The 17021-nt window shown below is 45.7% G+C and overlaps 2 protein-coding genes across 3 annotated transcripts; one reads left to right on the top strand and one right to left on the bottom strand.

Annotated features, from left to right (window-relative positions):
- On the top strand, positions 5200 to 7800 carry LOC8076710 (thaumatin-like protein 1b). 2 transcript variants are annotated; one of them, XM_021448494.1, is made up of 3 exons: positions 5200 to 5432; positions 5566 to 6283; positions 6495 to 6805. In XM_021448494.1, exons 1-3 carry the CDS (start codon positions 5369 to 5371, stop codon positions 6499 to 6501), a joined length of 789 nt encoding a protein of 262 aa, XP_021304169.1. In that variant the 5' UTR covers positions 5200 to 5368; the 3' UTR covers positions 6502 to 6805. The 2 variants fall into 2 exon arrangements, with proteins under 2 accessions (XP_021304169.1, XP_002438563.1); XM_002438518.2 differs by lacking the exon at positions 6495 to 6805 and adding an exon at positions 7042 to 7800 and having other exon boundaries at positions 5201 to 5432.
- Positions 10595 to 16115, bottom strand: LOC8076709 (amino acid permease 3). The gene is made up of 5 exons (XM_002437102.2): positions 15819 to 16115; positions 12141 to 12374; positions 11899 to 11992; positions 11547 to 11764; positions 10595 to 11456 (listed from the first exon to the last, which is right to left on the bottom strand). The coding sequence occupies exons 1-5, from the start codon at positions 15889 to 15891 to the stop codon at positions 10702 to 10704; spliced, it is 1374 nt and encodes a 457-aa protein (XP_002437147.2). The 5' UTR covers positions 15892 to 16115; the 3' UTR covers positions 10595 to 10701.

The following is a 17021-nucleotide window of genomic DNA, read 5'->3' as shown; positions in this document are numbered from 1 at the left end:
ATATATAGCTGAAAAAATGAGGAGACCCCCTCCTCGCCGACGAGCGCCACGTTAGTGATATGGGGGCCAAAACTTGATGGGTGTGAAAGTGAAACGAACTGTGTCTCTCCCTCTCGCAGTCGACACACAACAGACCCTGCAAATACCACCGTGTTAGGTTTCATGCTAGCAGGGTTTTCGGTCACCGAAATTCGTCCATTTTGGTCTAGCCTGAGATAAAACTAAACTGGTCAAAATATTTCGGCCCGATTTAAATTTTCAGCCCATTCTATGGCCCAGCAAAGAACCCACGACACTGAAAATTAACCTTCCTCACGGTCCCAACCGTCGCTTGCTAGCTTGCGAGCTGCCGCCAGCTGAAAACCTTCCTCACACTCCTGCAGCAACCGTGAGAGACGACGTGGTTGCTTCCCCCAACATCCGAGCTCGCTCGCTCATGGATGCTCCTCAACGCCGCTCCACGTGCCATGGCTGCTCCCTGGCCGACGCCCGCTGTCGCACCTTCACCGTGCCTAGCTGACATGTCGTCACTGCCATCCTGCGCCTCTTGCTGCCACCACCGCATCGTCGCCATGCATCTTCATCACCACCTACGCGTCTACGCTGTCCTCTCCAAGCCCACTGCCACTTCTGACTGACTGTGGAAATTTTGTTCAAATTTAAACAATTTTCATTCAAAATTTGACTGAATACTAGTCCAAATTTTATGGATTTCGTCTAATTTGGTAGGCTTGGAAATTTTTCAAAAAGAATCCCAGAACCTTGGTTACTAGCACGATAGGGTGCACTCTGCTGTGCCCGCTTCATGTGGACGCAGTCTGCAAGACACCATTCAAACGAAAATTGACCGAAACACACAGCCAACACGAAATATGTCAAGTACCACTATAAAATTACGTACATTTGTCATAACACACCGTAGTATTTAGTTTATTTATTTCTCAGATTTCATTACAGAAGACTAGGAAAATATCTGTTCTAACCTTGTCTTCGATCTCCGGTTTTTCACTGATTATTTGCCATAACAAACCGTCACACCACTAATTCATCGCTGCCTGTCCTTCTTCAACCACCTGCCCACCCTGGTCCGCCTCCTCCTCTGACCTCGCCTACCCCTGCCTAGGTCCCATCGTGGAGAGCATGAGGAAGGCATTAAGGAGATGTGTGGCAAGTGGCATTGGGTACATGCGAGCGATGGCCCTGCGTGGTGGGAGTGCGGTGACGGGGAGCAGTCGGTGCCACCAAGGCAGAGGTGGCGATGCGTCGCTGTCGTTCGATCGAGAGCATGGCAGTGATACAGGCCTTGGCAAGCAGCAGGAAGGTGAGCATGAAGGGCAATGTGGTCGCAAACATGAAGATGGTATACGACATCTTGGCCACGAGCAGCGCAAAGATGGGCAAGGGCGCGACCCCCGCGACAACAAATAACGAGTGGAGCCGCGCCACAAGCATGCGCAATGCCCTCGGCGACATTGCCTCGGCGCTTGCACCGTTGCCAAGAATGGCAGCACTAGCAATGCTGTCACAGAGGTGAAGATGTCGTAGCTAGTGAATAACACAGACATGGAAGGCCACATGACCCTCATCACCCGCCCCACTACCGTCACCACGCCATGGCTAGCGCGCTAGCCCTGCTCTCCTCATAGTGTAACACAACACACAAACCACAACCTCTCTACTTCTTCCTTAGCAAAGTCAGGCGCTTCGAAGCCAAAGCAATCTCCACGATGGGACCTGAGCATGGTCGGAGGAGGAGGCAGACTCGAGTGGGGGTGGTCGGAGAAGGACAACTTAACGATGAATCAAGAGTTGCGGTGTGTTATAAACAGTGAAGAGCTAGAGGTTGAAGACAAGGTAGAAACTCTATTGCTTGTTCCGTTGAAACTCTAGTGCTTGTTATATCTATTTTATTCAAATTTTTCTAAAAAATGATCATAGGTCCTAGATTATTCTCTTGGTTCTTGCAATGGCATAAATAGTAGTTTTAACTTGGACCCTGACACTTAACATTTTGCATTGTATGAGAGAATTATTTGTGCAGTAACATCGTTTTATAAAAACTAGTAAAAGTACTTGTGCATTGCAACGGGTGAAAAAGTATAGCGACGGCGGCAGCTCATTATGGCTCTGGGCGGGCTAGAGCATGGGTCTCCCCCGTGTAGGTCGTGGCTCTAGGTGGATGGATGCGAGAGGTGCGCACTGGGTGTTGTAGCCAACCTAAGGCGGGCCGCCAAGGAAGAAAGAAACAAGGACGACCATGGAAGAAAGATGGAGATGAAAGAGCCGAGTTGTGTGAGCGTGTGGTGGATGAAGATAAGGTTGTGTGGTGACTCTGTGCGTGCAACGGATAGGCGAGAGAGAAAAGAAGGAAATAAAATAAGTTGAAAAATAATTAATTAATTAATTAATTAAGAAAAATAAATAGGAGGATAATTCTACACTATTCGTTGTTTTCAACAGCAGAAGAAATTGTTCTATCAAAGTAACTTCCGCTTTAGCATTAATAAAGTTGCTTTATCAGTCACAGCTAAAATAAACCTGCTGCACTAATGATGTTGTACAACAGATCAAAGTGCTCATGGCATAGTCGCACCGAACAAACAGGCTCAAAGTTGTAACAATGACGAGTAAACTAAATGTTGACTCCATGTTTTTTATTAGGTAATAGAGATAGAGATATAGATTTGATAGTTTTTTTTCTCCCGTTGCACCGTGCGTACGGCGGCGGGGACGTGGGCGTCGCTCGCCGGCCAGGGGCGCCGCCAAGGCCGCGCTCGCGAAGTCCCTGCCGGTCGACAGCTACGCCACCAAGAGCTCCTTCTCTGCCGGGAGGATGTCGGTGTTGGACAGGAAGTCGAGGCCCCTATATCGGAACCTCGAGGCCACCACGCCTGGACATGTTGGTCGGTCGCTTCGTCATACGCTTCATGTGTTCTAAATAAGAAAATATAGTTTTCTTAAATATTAACTTAACTATTGGTAGGAAGGAACCGCGCGAACGCGTACCTCCTCTACCATAATAAATTATGACGCTCACTCCCTATTTGACGAGATGGTAGGCAAGCGCTCTTTCCAGGTGCAATGAAAGCTACTAAACCTAGGCCAATACCCTTATTGATCAACCATAGACACGGTCCAGGTGAGTAAGAATCAAGGTTGCACTTGTGGTTTCTTTTGTAGGTCCTCCTAGGTACAAGCATTGTTAAGGTACTGATATGGTACTAAACCTTAATTTGTGTTGTTAACGTCTGCTGTTGTTAGCATGTTGGGCTCTGGTTCAGGCCCTTGGCTGTCCGCATACCTTGCCCAAATGAGAATAGTTGTGCACCAAGGCCCAATCCGTCAACTTGTGGGCCAGCTCCATGAGATCATTTGCCATGCCAGCGCATACAGGTCTGGCAAAGTTGATTTCGTCATGTCCGTGAACTGATCTCTCTCGTTTGATCTTGATTAGACGTTGAATAGCATAGGAAAAGTTACAATTTGTACGAAAGAAAGTTACTAAATCTGCGTCCGAGGTAATATAGAGGACGCGGCAAAGCTACAAGTGCAAGAAGGACTCATGCAGGCCTACCATGCCCTTAATGGGCCACCAGCCCATTAGAAGCACTGGAGTGAAGATGCCGCACGGTTGGTTATTTGATTCATATGGTTTAGTTCCACATCGCGAGCTATCGAGGAGGGCGGACAGAAAAAGTTTAAAAAAAACCTTGGTTTTGCGGACAGAAAAAACATGGTCGACTGAAATTTTCATAATTATATATTAGAGAAAGAGAGAGAATACAGGGATTAAATTAAATTATTAATATTGATAGGACATAATGTTTTAGTCAAATGTTTAACTTATTCAGAATAACAACTTACAAACTTATTATGATGGAGTATTAATATAATTTGAATGGAATTGTTGGTGTCATTACTATGTAGTTTGTTTAGGAATTTTTTTGTGCTTGATAAACTGTAAAAACAAATATTTATCCTAATAGATACATGTTTACTTGATCTACATGCTAGAAAATATCATTATGCTTATTTTCAACTTAAAAATTGTAGAAGTTTATATATATATATATATATATATATATATATATATATATATATATATATATATATATATATATATATATATATATATATATATATATATATATATATATATATATATATATATATATAGCAAACTCTATAGTGAATTATTTTTCTTGATATATATTATATTTTTGGGACATGTTTATGTTCGCTTTTTATGACGGCTAATGTGGATAATTTATATATAAATTAGCGTATCAATTTATGTCAGTAGAAAACTATGTTATATTGTATTTCTTTAAAATGGCATATACTGGTAATTTGAAAGCAAATGTAGGGGGTCATTTTACGTTACCTTTCGTAAAGGCAAACACAAGTAATTTTTTAAAAAAGTATCTTTGATTTATTTTAAATTATCTTTCAGAATAGTAGTGATGGATAATCTTTTACTCCCTCGATCCCAAATTATTTTAACTTTTTTGGAAAGGCAAAGTATTTCAAATTTAACTAAATTTATATAATAAAATAATTACATTTATAATATCAAATAAGTACTGTTAGATTCTTTACTAATTATATTTTCATAGTATATATTTGATATCATTAAACCATTATAATCTTCTCTATAATTTTGATTGAACTTGAGATGCTTTGATTATCCAAGAAGTTAGATTGACTTATAATTTGAAACAGAGGGAATAAAATAATAGAGGTTGGTAATTTAGATGCAATTTTTTTGTGATTTACTTTGATTATGTTTGATAATAAAAGAGTTGGATAATACTAAATACAAATTCAGGGGTTACTTTATGCATTTTTCTTAAAGGCACAAAATGGTTAAGTTTTTTAGGAAACAAAATAAATCTAATGGCAATTATTTATGACGATGATGATGATGTTGATAATGACTAGAGTAATACTGAATTAAAGGATAAATGTTTTTGACAATCATGAGAATTTATAGAATTTATCTTTTTTTTCTAGAGTGTTTGTTAGCAATCGTAAGATAATTTTTTGTCTTTCTTGTGGTAATGAAATATTCCTATCTCACAGACGAGGTTCAACACCTCTCTAGATCATTAGTACAATCCCAACGTGTGAGCAGATTTTTGGGTAACAAAAATCGGAGTGTAGTGGGCCACATAACAATATAAGCTTTCTAAAAAATCAGCGGCTCATTGACACACCGTCGCCAACAAAAGTCCCGTTTCCATCCTAACCACACCGCACGCCTGGCCTCCCCCACTATCTTCTTTTATCTTGGTGCCGTGCCACAGCCCAGAAGGAGAGCGGCAGCGGAGAGCTCTCGCCTCTGCACTAGCCGCCGCACCGCAACATTATGGCGAGAGCTCACCTAGCCCTGGTCAGCTTCGTAGCTGCCCTCGCCGCCGCCTCAATTATTGGTAAGATAAGACTGCTGCTGGTCTGATCATCCCGTTTCCTCTTGCTGTATTATTCCAATCCGTTGCCGGAGAAATGCATGCATGCATGTTTCGCTAATCTATGGTTGCCGGATGGAATCATGGAATCGAACAGGTGCGGCGTCCAAGTCGTTCACCGTCACCAACAACTGCGAGCACACGGTGTGGCCGGGAATCCTCTCCAGCGCTGGCTCGGCGGCGATGGACACCACGGGCTTCGCGCTGGCGCCGGGGGAATCGCGCGCCATGAGCGTGCCGTCGGGGTGGTCGGGCCGCCTGTGGGGCCGCACGCTCTGCTCCACCTCCACCTCCGCCGACGGCACGGGCAGGTTCGCCTGCGTGACGGGCGACTGCGGCTCGGGGAGGCAGGACTGCGCCGGCGGCGGGGCGGCCCCGCCGGCCACGCTGGCCGAGTTCACCATGGACGGCAGCGGGGGCATGGACTTCTACGACGTGAGCCTGGTGGACGGGTACAACCTGCCGATGCTGGTGGCGCCGCAGGGCTCCGCCGCCGCCGCGGGCGGCAGCTGCGTGCCCACCGGGTGTATGGTGGACCTGAACGGCGCGTGCCCCGCCGACCTGCGCGTGGCGTCGACGACGACGACCGGCGGCGTGGCGTGCAAGAGCGCGTGCGAGGCGTTCGGGTCGGCGCAGTACTGCTGCAACGGCGAGTACGGGAACCCCAGCACGTGCAAGCCGTCGGCCTACTCGCAGTTCTTCAAGAACGCGTGCCCCCGCGCGTACAGCTACGCGTACGACGACGCCACCTCCACCTTCACCTGCGCCGGCGGCGACACCACGTACGCCATCACCTTCTGCCCCAGCACAACCAGGTAATTAAATTAAATACACACACGTTGCTACGTTACGTTACGTCACTTGCGATCTCTAAGTTTCTTGTTCGTGATGACTAGTACGTGTAGTGTCACAGAAAAGATTCATTTTTTTTTTGTTTCTCTAATTCGATCGGTGTGCGTAAGCATGACTGTGCGAGACAAATTGCGTCAAACCAAAACACCTTTTTTTTTTTCTCCGTGGCTCCAGAAGCTAGAAGGCAAAGGCAACAGCTCATCACCCGGCCGGTCTCGGCAACAGACAGACCACCACGCCGCACAAGGTGCTCGATCGGTGCGTCCATGGCCAGCCGTGTCGGCAGCAACGGCGGTGCCGCCCGCTCCCGCCTGCCCACCCCCTCCCCTCCATGTCCATGCCCATCTGCCTGACGTCCGCATCCCGCGAGTCAGCATCGATGAACCGCCGCCTGGGTTTTGTTGGCCCCGGTGGACCACGAATTGATTGAGTTGTTGACCACACCGCTTTGTGTATACACGCCTCTTCCGGTGTTCCGTGTGTTATGTTTTCTTTGCATCAATCATATGTTGTTTTCTGCACGAGCCCACGGCGTGAGTATATATATATATATATATATATGGCCAAACGTGCAGCCCGGCCCTGACCGTGCCAAGGCACGACGCGGCGCCGTGCCGTGTCACCGTGCTTAAATCTTCTGTACTTGGTTTTAAATGGTTTGACATACATGTGACTTGTAGTTTCTCACTTTTTCCTTGTGTGTTTTCCTATGCAACTGCAGCGTGAAGGCGGCCGGCGGGGCGCAAGGAGGAGGCCTGCCGCTGATGAACGCCACCATGATATACCTCGGCGGCGACCAGGTGGTCGTCGGATCCGCCACAGCCGCGGCGCGGGTGCCGCCGTCCGTCCTCCATGAGGTCCTCATCGCCGTCGTGTCCCTCGCGCTGGCAGGTGCTCTGTACTGATCATCACATGCCCCCACTGCAATACGACGCGACGACGCCGGCCGGACGCGAGACAATCGTGCTCCTGCACACTGAAAATTGCAGGACAGAAACGAGAAATGGACGCACCACCTGCTGCCTGCCGGCCGGTGGTGGTGCTCACACGGTCCGGACCATATTGCGAGCCCCAGCAACGACAGTGTGATTCACCCGTGCCGAAAGAGACAGCTGCGATGCAAAATTGATTCAAGACATTATTGTGGATTTTTTTCTTACATATATATTTAGTACACGATTATACGCATAATATGGTAGCAGTTGATAGCTTCTTCCTTTTTCTCTCACTTTTTCTGTAAGTTAGTGGATATAATACGAATATTTAATTTAGTGCACGGCTATAGAAGGGTCCCAGGTCGCAGTCGAGATGGGATTGTTGGAATTTTGTGGACGTGTACACGATAGGCACGAAATTTTTGGCCGATGTAACTGGAATTCTGGATATAGTATATGTTTGGTCCAGGATAATCATCTGTTCTCAACTCCCTAAGACAGACCAGCAAAATGCAGCAAGCAAATGTAATTAATGGTTGAGTATAGTACGTTTGTTAATAAATGAAAGTCAGACAGCAAATGTGAAAATTTGAGATTGAATGGTAGCCAAATTATTGAGTAATAATAAAGACTAAGAACAACAAATTTTGCTGGTACCTCCCCTCTATAAAACGGATTGGCCGGAGCTGAAAGGGACATCTAAGAACATCCGTGTATACATACATGTACTCAACAAATCAATGAAATTAAATAAAGAGCAAATTCCTTCTCAATTCTTGTGTGCAAGGAACTCGATTTCTCAACATGTTATCATCATGAGGTTACCAAACTAAATGTAAGGGAGAATCGATTTTTCCACTCAAACAATTAGAAACCCTAATCCTAAACAACAAGCACAGACTCCAGCTCGCGGTGGTCATTCTCCCGGTACATGGCTCATCGTCTATTGTAGGTCCTGACTACTACCACCCTAATTAAAGGTATGCATAGCATGGCTCCGGCAGCAGTTTCAGCAGAGGAGCGAAGGAAACAAATCACATACTTTAGAAGGATGATTTGTTTTCTGGTGAATATATAGTAGAGGAGTCGGAACAATTTTTATGAGAAGTTGCAATTTGTGTCTTCGCAAGTGCTCCAACTCCTCTATAGGAGCACTTGAAGGGAAGACATACCAAACAAATCCTTAATATGACGTTTAAAGTGTATAATACTACTAGAATTAACTTACACTATATATATGTTGAAGGAAATCAAAAATAAATAAATATCGAAATAGAAAGCGACGACAAGCTAATTACTGATTGCTTGTGCCAAATGTATAGTTCTTTAGATTCATTTCAATGAACCAAATATATATACTAGAAACTATATATATATATATATACAAGTGTTATTCTACACCCTAGGTGTAGAATACTATTCTACGCCGAAGTGTTATACTGAACAGAATCGAGTATCGTTCAGTATTCACGTTTTAGTATTGTTCAGTATTTTAGGTCCTGAGTGTACTACTAGATAATACTGAACATTGTTCAGTACTACTCAGTATTTTTTCAGTTCAGTTTTGACTTGTGGTGTAGAATAGCGCTATATATATATATATATATATATAGGATGCATTTTCTGTACTCCCAGGAGTAATTACTCCCATCTTCAATAAACCACATTACGTATGTATTCATACTTGTTTATCGGTTTGAGGAGTATGTTCATATACTTATATTAAGATAGTCTAGATCTTACCATGCGAAAAATTTTCAAAACATTTCATATTTTTTAATATATTACTAAAATGGCACTATTGTAGTATATATAATAAGTATAACCACATACTCTATGTATATATGCATACTTAACATATATACTACCTTAGATGGTTTAGTATGATCATATACTTCGTCTACATACACTTCATCGGGCCATATACGTCCTAAATCTAGAGATGTACATATGGGAGTAACTACTAACGGTAGTAAAAAGGAATTATCATATATATATATATATATATATATATATATATATATATATATATATATATATATATATACACTCATGGCCCCAGATAAAAATAGTATGGATATTTTCCTACCATATTCGAGACTGAATTTGTTTAGACAGATTTAAATCTATCTGTATCCGAGTCCAATGCCAGCACATGTGTGACCGCTCTAGGTCCACACCAGCCATGCGCACCATACTTACACAACTGCGACACAACACGCGTGCCCATATGAAACCACGAGAATCAGCTCTGATACTATTCTGTAACGTTCCACCTCCATGAGGTCGGCCCACGTGTGTCTAGTGCCAGCGCATGTGTGACCGCTGTGGGTCTACACCAACCATACACACCATACTTACACAACTGCGACACGCATGCCCATGAAACCACGAACACTAGTTTTTTCTACGTACTTTATTCTCACTCATACGTACTCGGGAAGAACTTCTCGAACGGTCACCTATCCCTAAATTTCTCTAGGCCAAGCACGTTTAACTTTAAAGTTCTCTGGAGATAGACTTCTAGAAAAGAAGTTACAACTTATTGGTATGAGTACCTATTAATCCTACTAAACCCTGGGCCAGGATATTATAGTTCGTGTACGTGATCTTCAAGTGTGTACGTGGCTAGCATATACGTGCATGTTTGAGCGGCATGAGTAACATGAGTGGATAACATGTTAGTGCAGGTAGCGTTTAAATTGTTGAGGATAGAGTACATGAGCTTGACTCAGGAACTGCTTGGACCAACGCATGGTGACCGCGCTCACCACCAGCACAGATCGTGCATAGACTAGGACAGTTGCTGAAGATAGCAACCTCCATTTGTTGTACTACATATATATTCACTCGAGATCAATACACGTTGTTGGCTTCTATTACTTTTCTACATAAATTATTTGACTCTCCAAGATGATTCCACAGACCAAACACTCCAAATACTATAGTAGAGTACCTGCTGCGGCCATCGCGACAGCGCCGGGTCCGCAAGGTTCAGCCGAAATGCAATGCGCAGCCCCGGGTTCCCCGCCACGCTCTCCAGCAAGCCATCCTTGCTGAGCTACCGTATTTTTTTTTGGGAGAAGTCCAGCGATTTTGGGCAACAGCGTGCACAGCGCGCGGCTGCAGTATCTCGCTGGATAGCATGTTGTCCGATAGGTTCATCAGCACGTTCAGCCGTGACAGCAGGCGCACCGGGCGTGGTACTTGGGTACCCCAAGAGTTTCAGTTTATGGAGGCAGCGATGAGGAGCTTGAGCAGGTTCCAAACACACCAATACACAATAATCCACTATCACAAATCCTGTCTTGGAATCAAGGAGCTTGAGAAGCTAGCAGGTTCCAAACCGATCACGATCAGCACTTAATTAGCTAGGAATATGATCTTGTTTACAAAACGCGTAGACCAGTACTGCACGTAGCGACGTACGGGGACCGTGTTCATCATCACGACCTGCTCTGGAAGGGCACGTAGGTTTTCAGGGAGTCGCGCACGCCCTGCACCGAGGCGGCCCCGGCTGCGATGGTGATGATGAAGCAGAAGACGCTGAGGGCTTGCAGCGCCAGCCAGGTGCCGCTGAACCGCGGGATCTGCTGCTTCCGGATGTACATCTCGACGGGGAAGAAGACGGTGAGCGGCCAGAAGGCGATGCTGCCGAGGATGCCCAGGATGCTGTTGAAGAAGGGCAGCAGGACGGCGAAGAGGGTGATGAGCGCGACGAACCCCGTGCGCCACACCAGGCGGAACACGTTGACGCCGCCGTGCTGCTGCCTGGCGCAGGGCCACCGCGACGCCACGTCCGCCTCCACGGCGGCGAACAGCGGCTGCAGGAACACCTGGAAGCCGCCCACCAGGTGGAGCACGATGCAGACGTTGGCGAAGTCCACCAGCCAGTAGGGCTCGTAGAAGCCCGACAGGATGTTCCCGGGCGCCGCGTTGCCGAACGCCGCGTAGCCCAGGCAGCCGCACATCAGGTAGAAGGCCGTCGTCGTCACCACCCCGACGATCGACGCCTGCCGCATCGTCTTGTTCTCGGCCGGCGGAGATCGCAGCGTGTCCTGGATCTCAATCAGAATTATGGTGTAAGAGTAGGCGAACGCGATGTTGCCCAGAGCCTGGAACGTCATCCATATCTTCTGCGTGAAGCTATCAACGTCCACTCCAACCTGCGAGCCATACAGCGTCGTCTTCCCCGTGGGACCTGCCATAGCCATTGGCCATTGCCAGCCAGAGAATGAGTAGTGTTATTGGTGTTGTTGATGAGACAATTACAGGCGTATACCGTACGTACCTGAAATGGCCTGGCCGAGGGCGAGGCCGACGGCGATGGTGGCGTAGGAGAAGGACATGACGGCTGCGATAACAGAGAGCCACCAGAGCTCATGGAAGTTGGGGAGCTGGCTGAAGATGATCTGCACCACGCCGAAGCCGATGATGTAGGAGCCTGTGTTCTGGGTGCAGTCGGCGTCGTGCCCGCGCCAGTGGAAGCAGTTGGACTTGAGGATAGCCCTGCACAGTGGCACCAAAAAGCCAATCAAATCCATCCATCAAGTAGCGCTAGAGACATCATTTGGTTTAGTTTAGTTACTACAGTAAATCAAATCAGCACAAAAGTAATTAATTAATTAGTTGGAGGGACCTACGCAGCACTGGCAGCAGCTGTGATGGTGTAGCCAATGCCGGTGCCGAACATGTTGGCATACTGGCAGAAGCCGCAGAACCAGACATACCATCCGCCTGCACACACGCGCAAGATAGAAACATATAGAGATCTTGCAATGTCAGTTACTCAGTTACATTGACCTCTGCATATTTGATCGGCTGAATTTGCAGGTGATGAACAGGTTCTTGTTAAGTGCTGCTTGCAAGTAACAAGTAGTAGTACCTAGGTAGGACTCGACAGCCTCAGTGTAGGTGTAGTTGCGCTTCCCGGTGGCAGGGTCGCCGACGCGGTAGCAGTCGGAAAGGAGGCAGCAGGTGTAGTAGGTGATGCCGGCGAAGAGCAGCAGGATCAGCGGCCCGGCCACCCAACCGAGCTGGGCCATCGCCCACGCCAACGACAGCACGCCGGAACCGATCACTGCCGTGATGATGTGCGCCGCCGCCGTCCATACCGTCCCTGCCATGCATAGAAAACAAAGTTGCAGATTTCTCAAGGGAGGGAAATCACGCATGAGCTATTTCTGTTCTTTTTCCTGAAGTTATGGAATGGGTCATGGGTGGATCAACCGGAGTGGAGGCTTCAGGAAAGTTTTCCACTATAAGAACTTCTTTGCATCCATATCAAACAGTTATTCAATATAGTGCATTCTAAAAATTTTAATATAACTTAAAGGAACAATCAAATGACGAATTGTATCCATAGATAATTCCAATTATAGAGTTTTTTCTCAAATCATGACTTTCTTTTTAACAAACCTTGCCATTACACAGAATGCATTGTACTCCCTCCATATCTGACATTTAGGACATGAGTGTGATTACCAAGGTGTCATTAAGTAAGGGTTAGCTTTCCTGTTTTGCCCTTATTAAATATAGCGTAGCTCATTTGGCTAAGGCTCTACGTCCTGAGGGGTGAGGTCGAGAGGGTTCGATCCTTAGTAGCCGCGTTGTTTTTTGGATTGCATGGCGATTTTGCATGCTACACGATCCTCATGGACATCCCCACAAGACCCCACCTCGTCTGGCTCCTGCGAGTCCGCATCGACGTCCTCGGCGGCAAGCGCCTCTGACTCTAGCTCTATGACCACCAGCGGCGATGGCACCATGTCCATCTCCATGGAACGGCGAGGCTGCAGCGATGGCGAGCGCGAAACGCAAAGCTGCGGCGATGGTGAGCGCGAGATGCAACCGTACTGCGGCGATGGCGAGCACAGGACGCGAGGCGAGCGGCGGGCGGCGAGCGAAACACGAAGCTGCGGCGATGGCGAGCGCTGGACGCGAGGCGAGCGACGTGCGGCGGGCGAGCCGTGGCGGTGAGCGAGCTGCGAGCGGCGTCCATCCTGCGAGCGAGCGCGTGCGAGAACAGCGAGCGAGCCTAAGTCGTAACGCCTGGCGATGCGAACGGGCGGCTTTGAAGCGTTGGTGTTTAATGCCTGGCGATGCGAACGGACGGCTTCAAAGCGAACCAGCAGCAGCGCAAGGGTACTCTAGGACGTCGAGTATTCTCGCAAGTGAAGTATTTCAGGATTTCAGGCTGAATTCTGTTTAGATCTAAGGTAATTAATGTCCTATCATCACCTAGACCTAGCTAACAATTAAATAGTAGTTATACACAGCTAATGACCTATTAGTTATACTAGATGGATCCAAACGGGGTCTACGTAATTATACAACTGGATATCTCTAGATATGTGGTATGCCAAATTGTCGTTAAAAATTCAATTTTTTTCATAGATGGTGTGGCATGACAGCTGGAGGAGGATTGTAGTTGTGGTTGGGGGTGGGTTGGAGTTTATGGGACACTAAAAATGATTGGGTGTTCAATAATATTCTTGTTGAGCATCTCTAGAAGTTTGGTAAAACAACTCCCTATCTTGATTTTTTAGCAAAAAAAAAAGAAAAAAGTCTCCTCCAACAGTTTGGTAAAAGAGGTACTTAAAATAAAAAGTTGTCAAATATCCTCCTCAACTCATAAGTTTGCAAAGTGGAGTGAACTCTCCATCCATCTAGTAAAAGGTGTGATCGGCTCTAGTAAACCAAAAATAACAAATAGATGTGGACCCTACTATAAATTTTTAAATTTTAGAAAGCTATTATAGGTTATTGTTGGAGAAGAACAAAATTTAAAGTTGTTATTTCTTTTATTAACTTGCTAGATCTATTAGTTTAGCAAGTAAATTATACCAAACTCCTAAAGATGCTCTTAGGCGAGTCTTAGAAGGAGTTTCATATGGGTTTTATTTGTATTAAATAGGTTATTACATAAACATTTTTTATGACATAACAGTGTTACATAAACTCTTATGACATGATTACCAACTCTATGTGAGTAATGAAATTAAATATAAAACTGTAGAATGAAACTTTGCATTGAGGATAAGTGTTTCATTCAAGTTTCGTTTCATTCTATATAACATGGCAGTCTTGAAAATAATACTATAAAATTATCCACTAAGACTGGCCTTAAACCTCCCAAAAACGTGGCTTACAAAATGCTGAGATTCTTACATCGGTGAAAGAAGATGCAAGGAAGGGCAAAGTCTAGAAGTCAGAGGAGTTACTCAAATATGATGAAGGATGGCCTTTCAAGATGGTGACAAACGCGTGAAACACTTAACCTCTTAGCCTACCTAGCCCTTTTTTTTCAAAAGATCGGTTACCAGCTTCCACTGATAAGAAGGGAGCATAAAATACATACATGAACTCTAAGAGGCACAAGCTGCGCCAGACCCTTTAAATTTCTGCTTGGTGTTCAGCTACCTAAACTCCATGCCACCCCATACCTTTGTTGCTATATTTTGCTCTATGTTTGTTTCTGCTATGTGGCAAGGGGTGTAGGTTTGTGTGGCGTTGGCTACTATCTTTTGGTTGTGAACTCTGCTGTAAACTTATAACACCAGTAAAATATGTTTAATAAGCTTTCAAAGCAGAACCAAAGGTCTTAGTCTAAAATTCTCTCTTTTTTTTGTTTTTGTGCAAAACAGAACAAAAATGTGTGCTTCAGTAGGAAAAAATTAAACATAATTGAGGAACATGAAATTTGTACCACAAAAATCATCACTGCTGCTTCCATTCCAAAACATAAGAGGTTCTAGATTTGTCCTAAGTTAAACCTCTGTAGTTTTGACCAAATGTACAGAAAATATATTAACATCTCCAATACATAATAAATACACTACCAAGTACCAAGATATAGTTTATAGTAGGTTTAGTAAAAACCAAATTGGTGTAATAGATGTTGGTACATGTTATTTCTATAATTTTGATCATTACAAAAGTTGGACTCGGAAGAAAACAAAAAATTCCTATGTTTTTGGAACGGAGTAGTGAGTAGCAACACAAGACTAGTTGAGCTGCTAGCTTTCACTAAAGTGTGCTGCTAACATAAAGGTAATTAAGCCATTAAAATAAGATTGGGATACGGATTTCTAAGGAATTGATACATAACCTACATTCGGAAAGCTATTGCCAGCCTGTACTGCAGTTATATATTGATCATTTCTACTATACAATACAGTAGTAACTAAAATGGAAAATATCACTTTGTATATACCTCTCTTTTTTGTTAGCTATTGCCTGCCTGTATCATAAAACTGTGAAATATCATGTCCTAAACACTTAAAGGCTGCATTTACTAGTGAAAATTGTCCAGCACATATCCAATATATATCCATATATATTTCATAATAATCCGTAGCATATCACATTGTCGGATCTCACTGAACTCGGCTCTATTGATGGTGCCGCCACTGTCACCTCACGTTGCAGGAGGCATGTATATATGCACGTTCGGTTGCTGCCCCCATGCATGTTTTTGTTCATGAAAACATCGAGGAGGAAGACGAAACCCTCCAGATCGATCGATTCAACATCAGTGCGATGGTTAAAGCAGGTTACTTACCTGTCCTCTTCTCCTTGCCGTCGTCGTCAACCTCGCCATGGATGCCGCCGCGGGTTGGCATGTCGACCTCCATGATATATATGGCTCTCTCTCCTCCGTCACTCAACCCCTCCACTACTGCTCCCGTACGTGTGCCCTAGACCTCAGCTGCAGAAACAATGGAATGTGTGCTCAGTTGTTGCATTGGTTTCCGCCTGGCTCGCTCGAGATCGGCCGCCCCGGTGGTGGCAGGACACCAGCAGGACGTGTGTGTGTGCTCCGATGGCGGTGCCGGCCGGGCAGTGGTCGGGAGAGGGAATAGGGGCGGAGGAAACTATATATAGGCAAGGGGCGCCGGCGAGGGAGCGATCGAGCGCCACGCTATCGATCGACGGAAATGAAGTGATGAATGAGGCATGGGGAAGTAAATAAAACATGGGCGTGGAATGACCACGGGTTGACGCCTGTCATGGCCCCGGCCGGGGCCCGAAGACGGAGAAGACCCGCGGGGTCATGAGACAAACAAGAGAGGCCCAACAAATGAGATGCACGTGGACATGTGTGTATGAGAGAGAGAAAGAGGGAGTTGTATGGGGATATAAAAATTACTTTGAATAACTCCACCAAAGACCCTATTGAGGCCCCCAAAATACATATTTGAGGCCTTATATCTAAACACCTCGAATATCTCTCTTTGGTCCATATTTCTAAGGACTCTCTACCCGACATCTACTTACCAGTTGAGGTGGTTTCTCACCCGCAAGTTTTCGATATCCTAGCCTGATGTCATCACGGCCTCTCTCTCTCTCTCTCGTGAGTGTTCGTGCGCCATGTTCTGTCCTCTCAATGGCACCCGTCAGGCTATCGAGCACGTCGGGCTATCGAGCACTATTGAGCCCTCCCTAGCAAAGCCATCTTCTAGCAAGTCTCCAATAGTTCCTCTCTTTGGGTTGGGTAAGATCCTCCTAAAGAGTCATGCGCGACAAGATCCTCCTAGCATGATGAATCTTCGAGTGTCCTCTCTTCCTCAAGGAGTGGATCTTTCTCTTCCTCAACTAGCCCATTTGGCTCCTCCCCAGTAGTCATGATGGGTAGATCTTTGCTCATCCTCTATTGCCACGACAGTCGGATCTTGGCTCCTTCCTTCCAATGCCCTCTTCCTCATCTGATGGATCTTGACTTCTCCCCTCCACTTCCATGATGGGTGGATCTTAGCTCGTCCCC

This window comes from Sorghum bicolor, chromosome 10, assembly GCF_000003195.3.
Source record: "Sorghum bicolor cultivar BTx623 chromosome 10, Sorghum_bicolor_NCBIv3, whole genome shotgun sequence".
In the NCBI taxonomy this organism is placed as follows: Eukaryota; Viridiplantae; Streptophyta; class Magnoliopsida; order Poales; family Poaceae; genus Sorghum; species Sorghum bicolor.
The sequence above is the reverse complement of the archived record's forward strand: the minus strand, read 5'-3'. Positions and strand labels throughout refer to the sequence as shown.

Excerpts from the sequence above, each read along its gene's own strand:
- LOC8076710 (XM_002438518.2), top strand. The coding sequence starts at position 5,369 with ATGGCGAGAGCTCACCTAGCCCTGGTCAGCTTCGTAGCTGCCCTCGCC. Across the intron at positions 5,433-5,565 it reads CGCCGCCGCCTCAATTATTG|GTGCGGCGTCCAAGTCGTTC; the intron begins GTAAGATAAGAC and ends GGAATCGAACAG. Across the intron at positions 6,284-7,041 it reads TTCTGCCCCAGCACAACCAG|CGTGAAGGCGGCCGGCGGGG; the intron begins GTAATTAAATTA and ends ATGCAACTGCAG.
- LOC8076709 (XM_002437102.2), bottom strand. The coding sequence starts at position 15,891 with ATGGAGGTCGACATGCCAACCCGCGGCGGCATCCATGGCGAGGTTGAC. Across the intron at positions 11,993-12,140 it reads GGCTGTCGAGTCCTACCTAG|GCGGATGGTATGTCTGGTTC; the intron begins GTACTACTACTT and ends GCGTGTGTGCAG. Across the intron at positions 11,765-11,898 it reads ACAGCTGCTGCCAGTGCTGC|GGCTATCCTCAAGTCCAACT; the intron begins GTAGGTCCCTCC and ends GCCACTGTGCAG.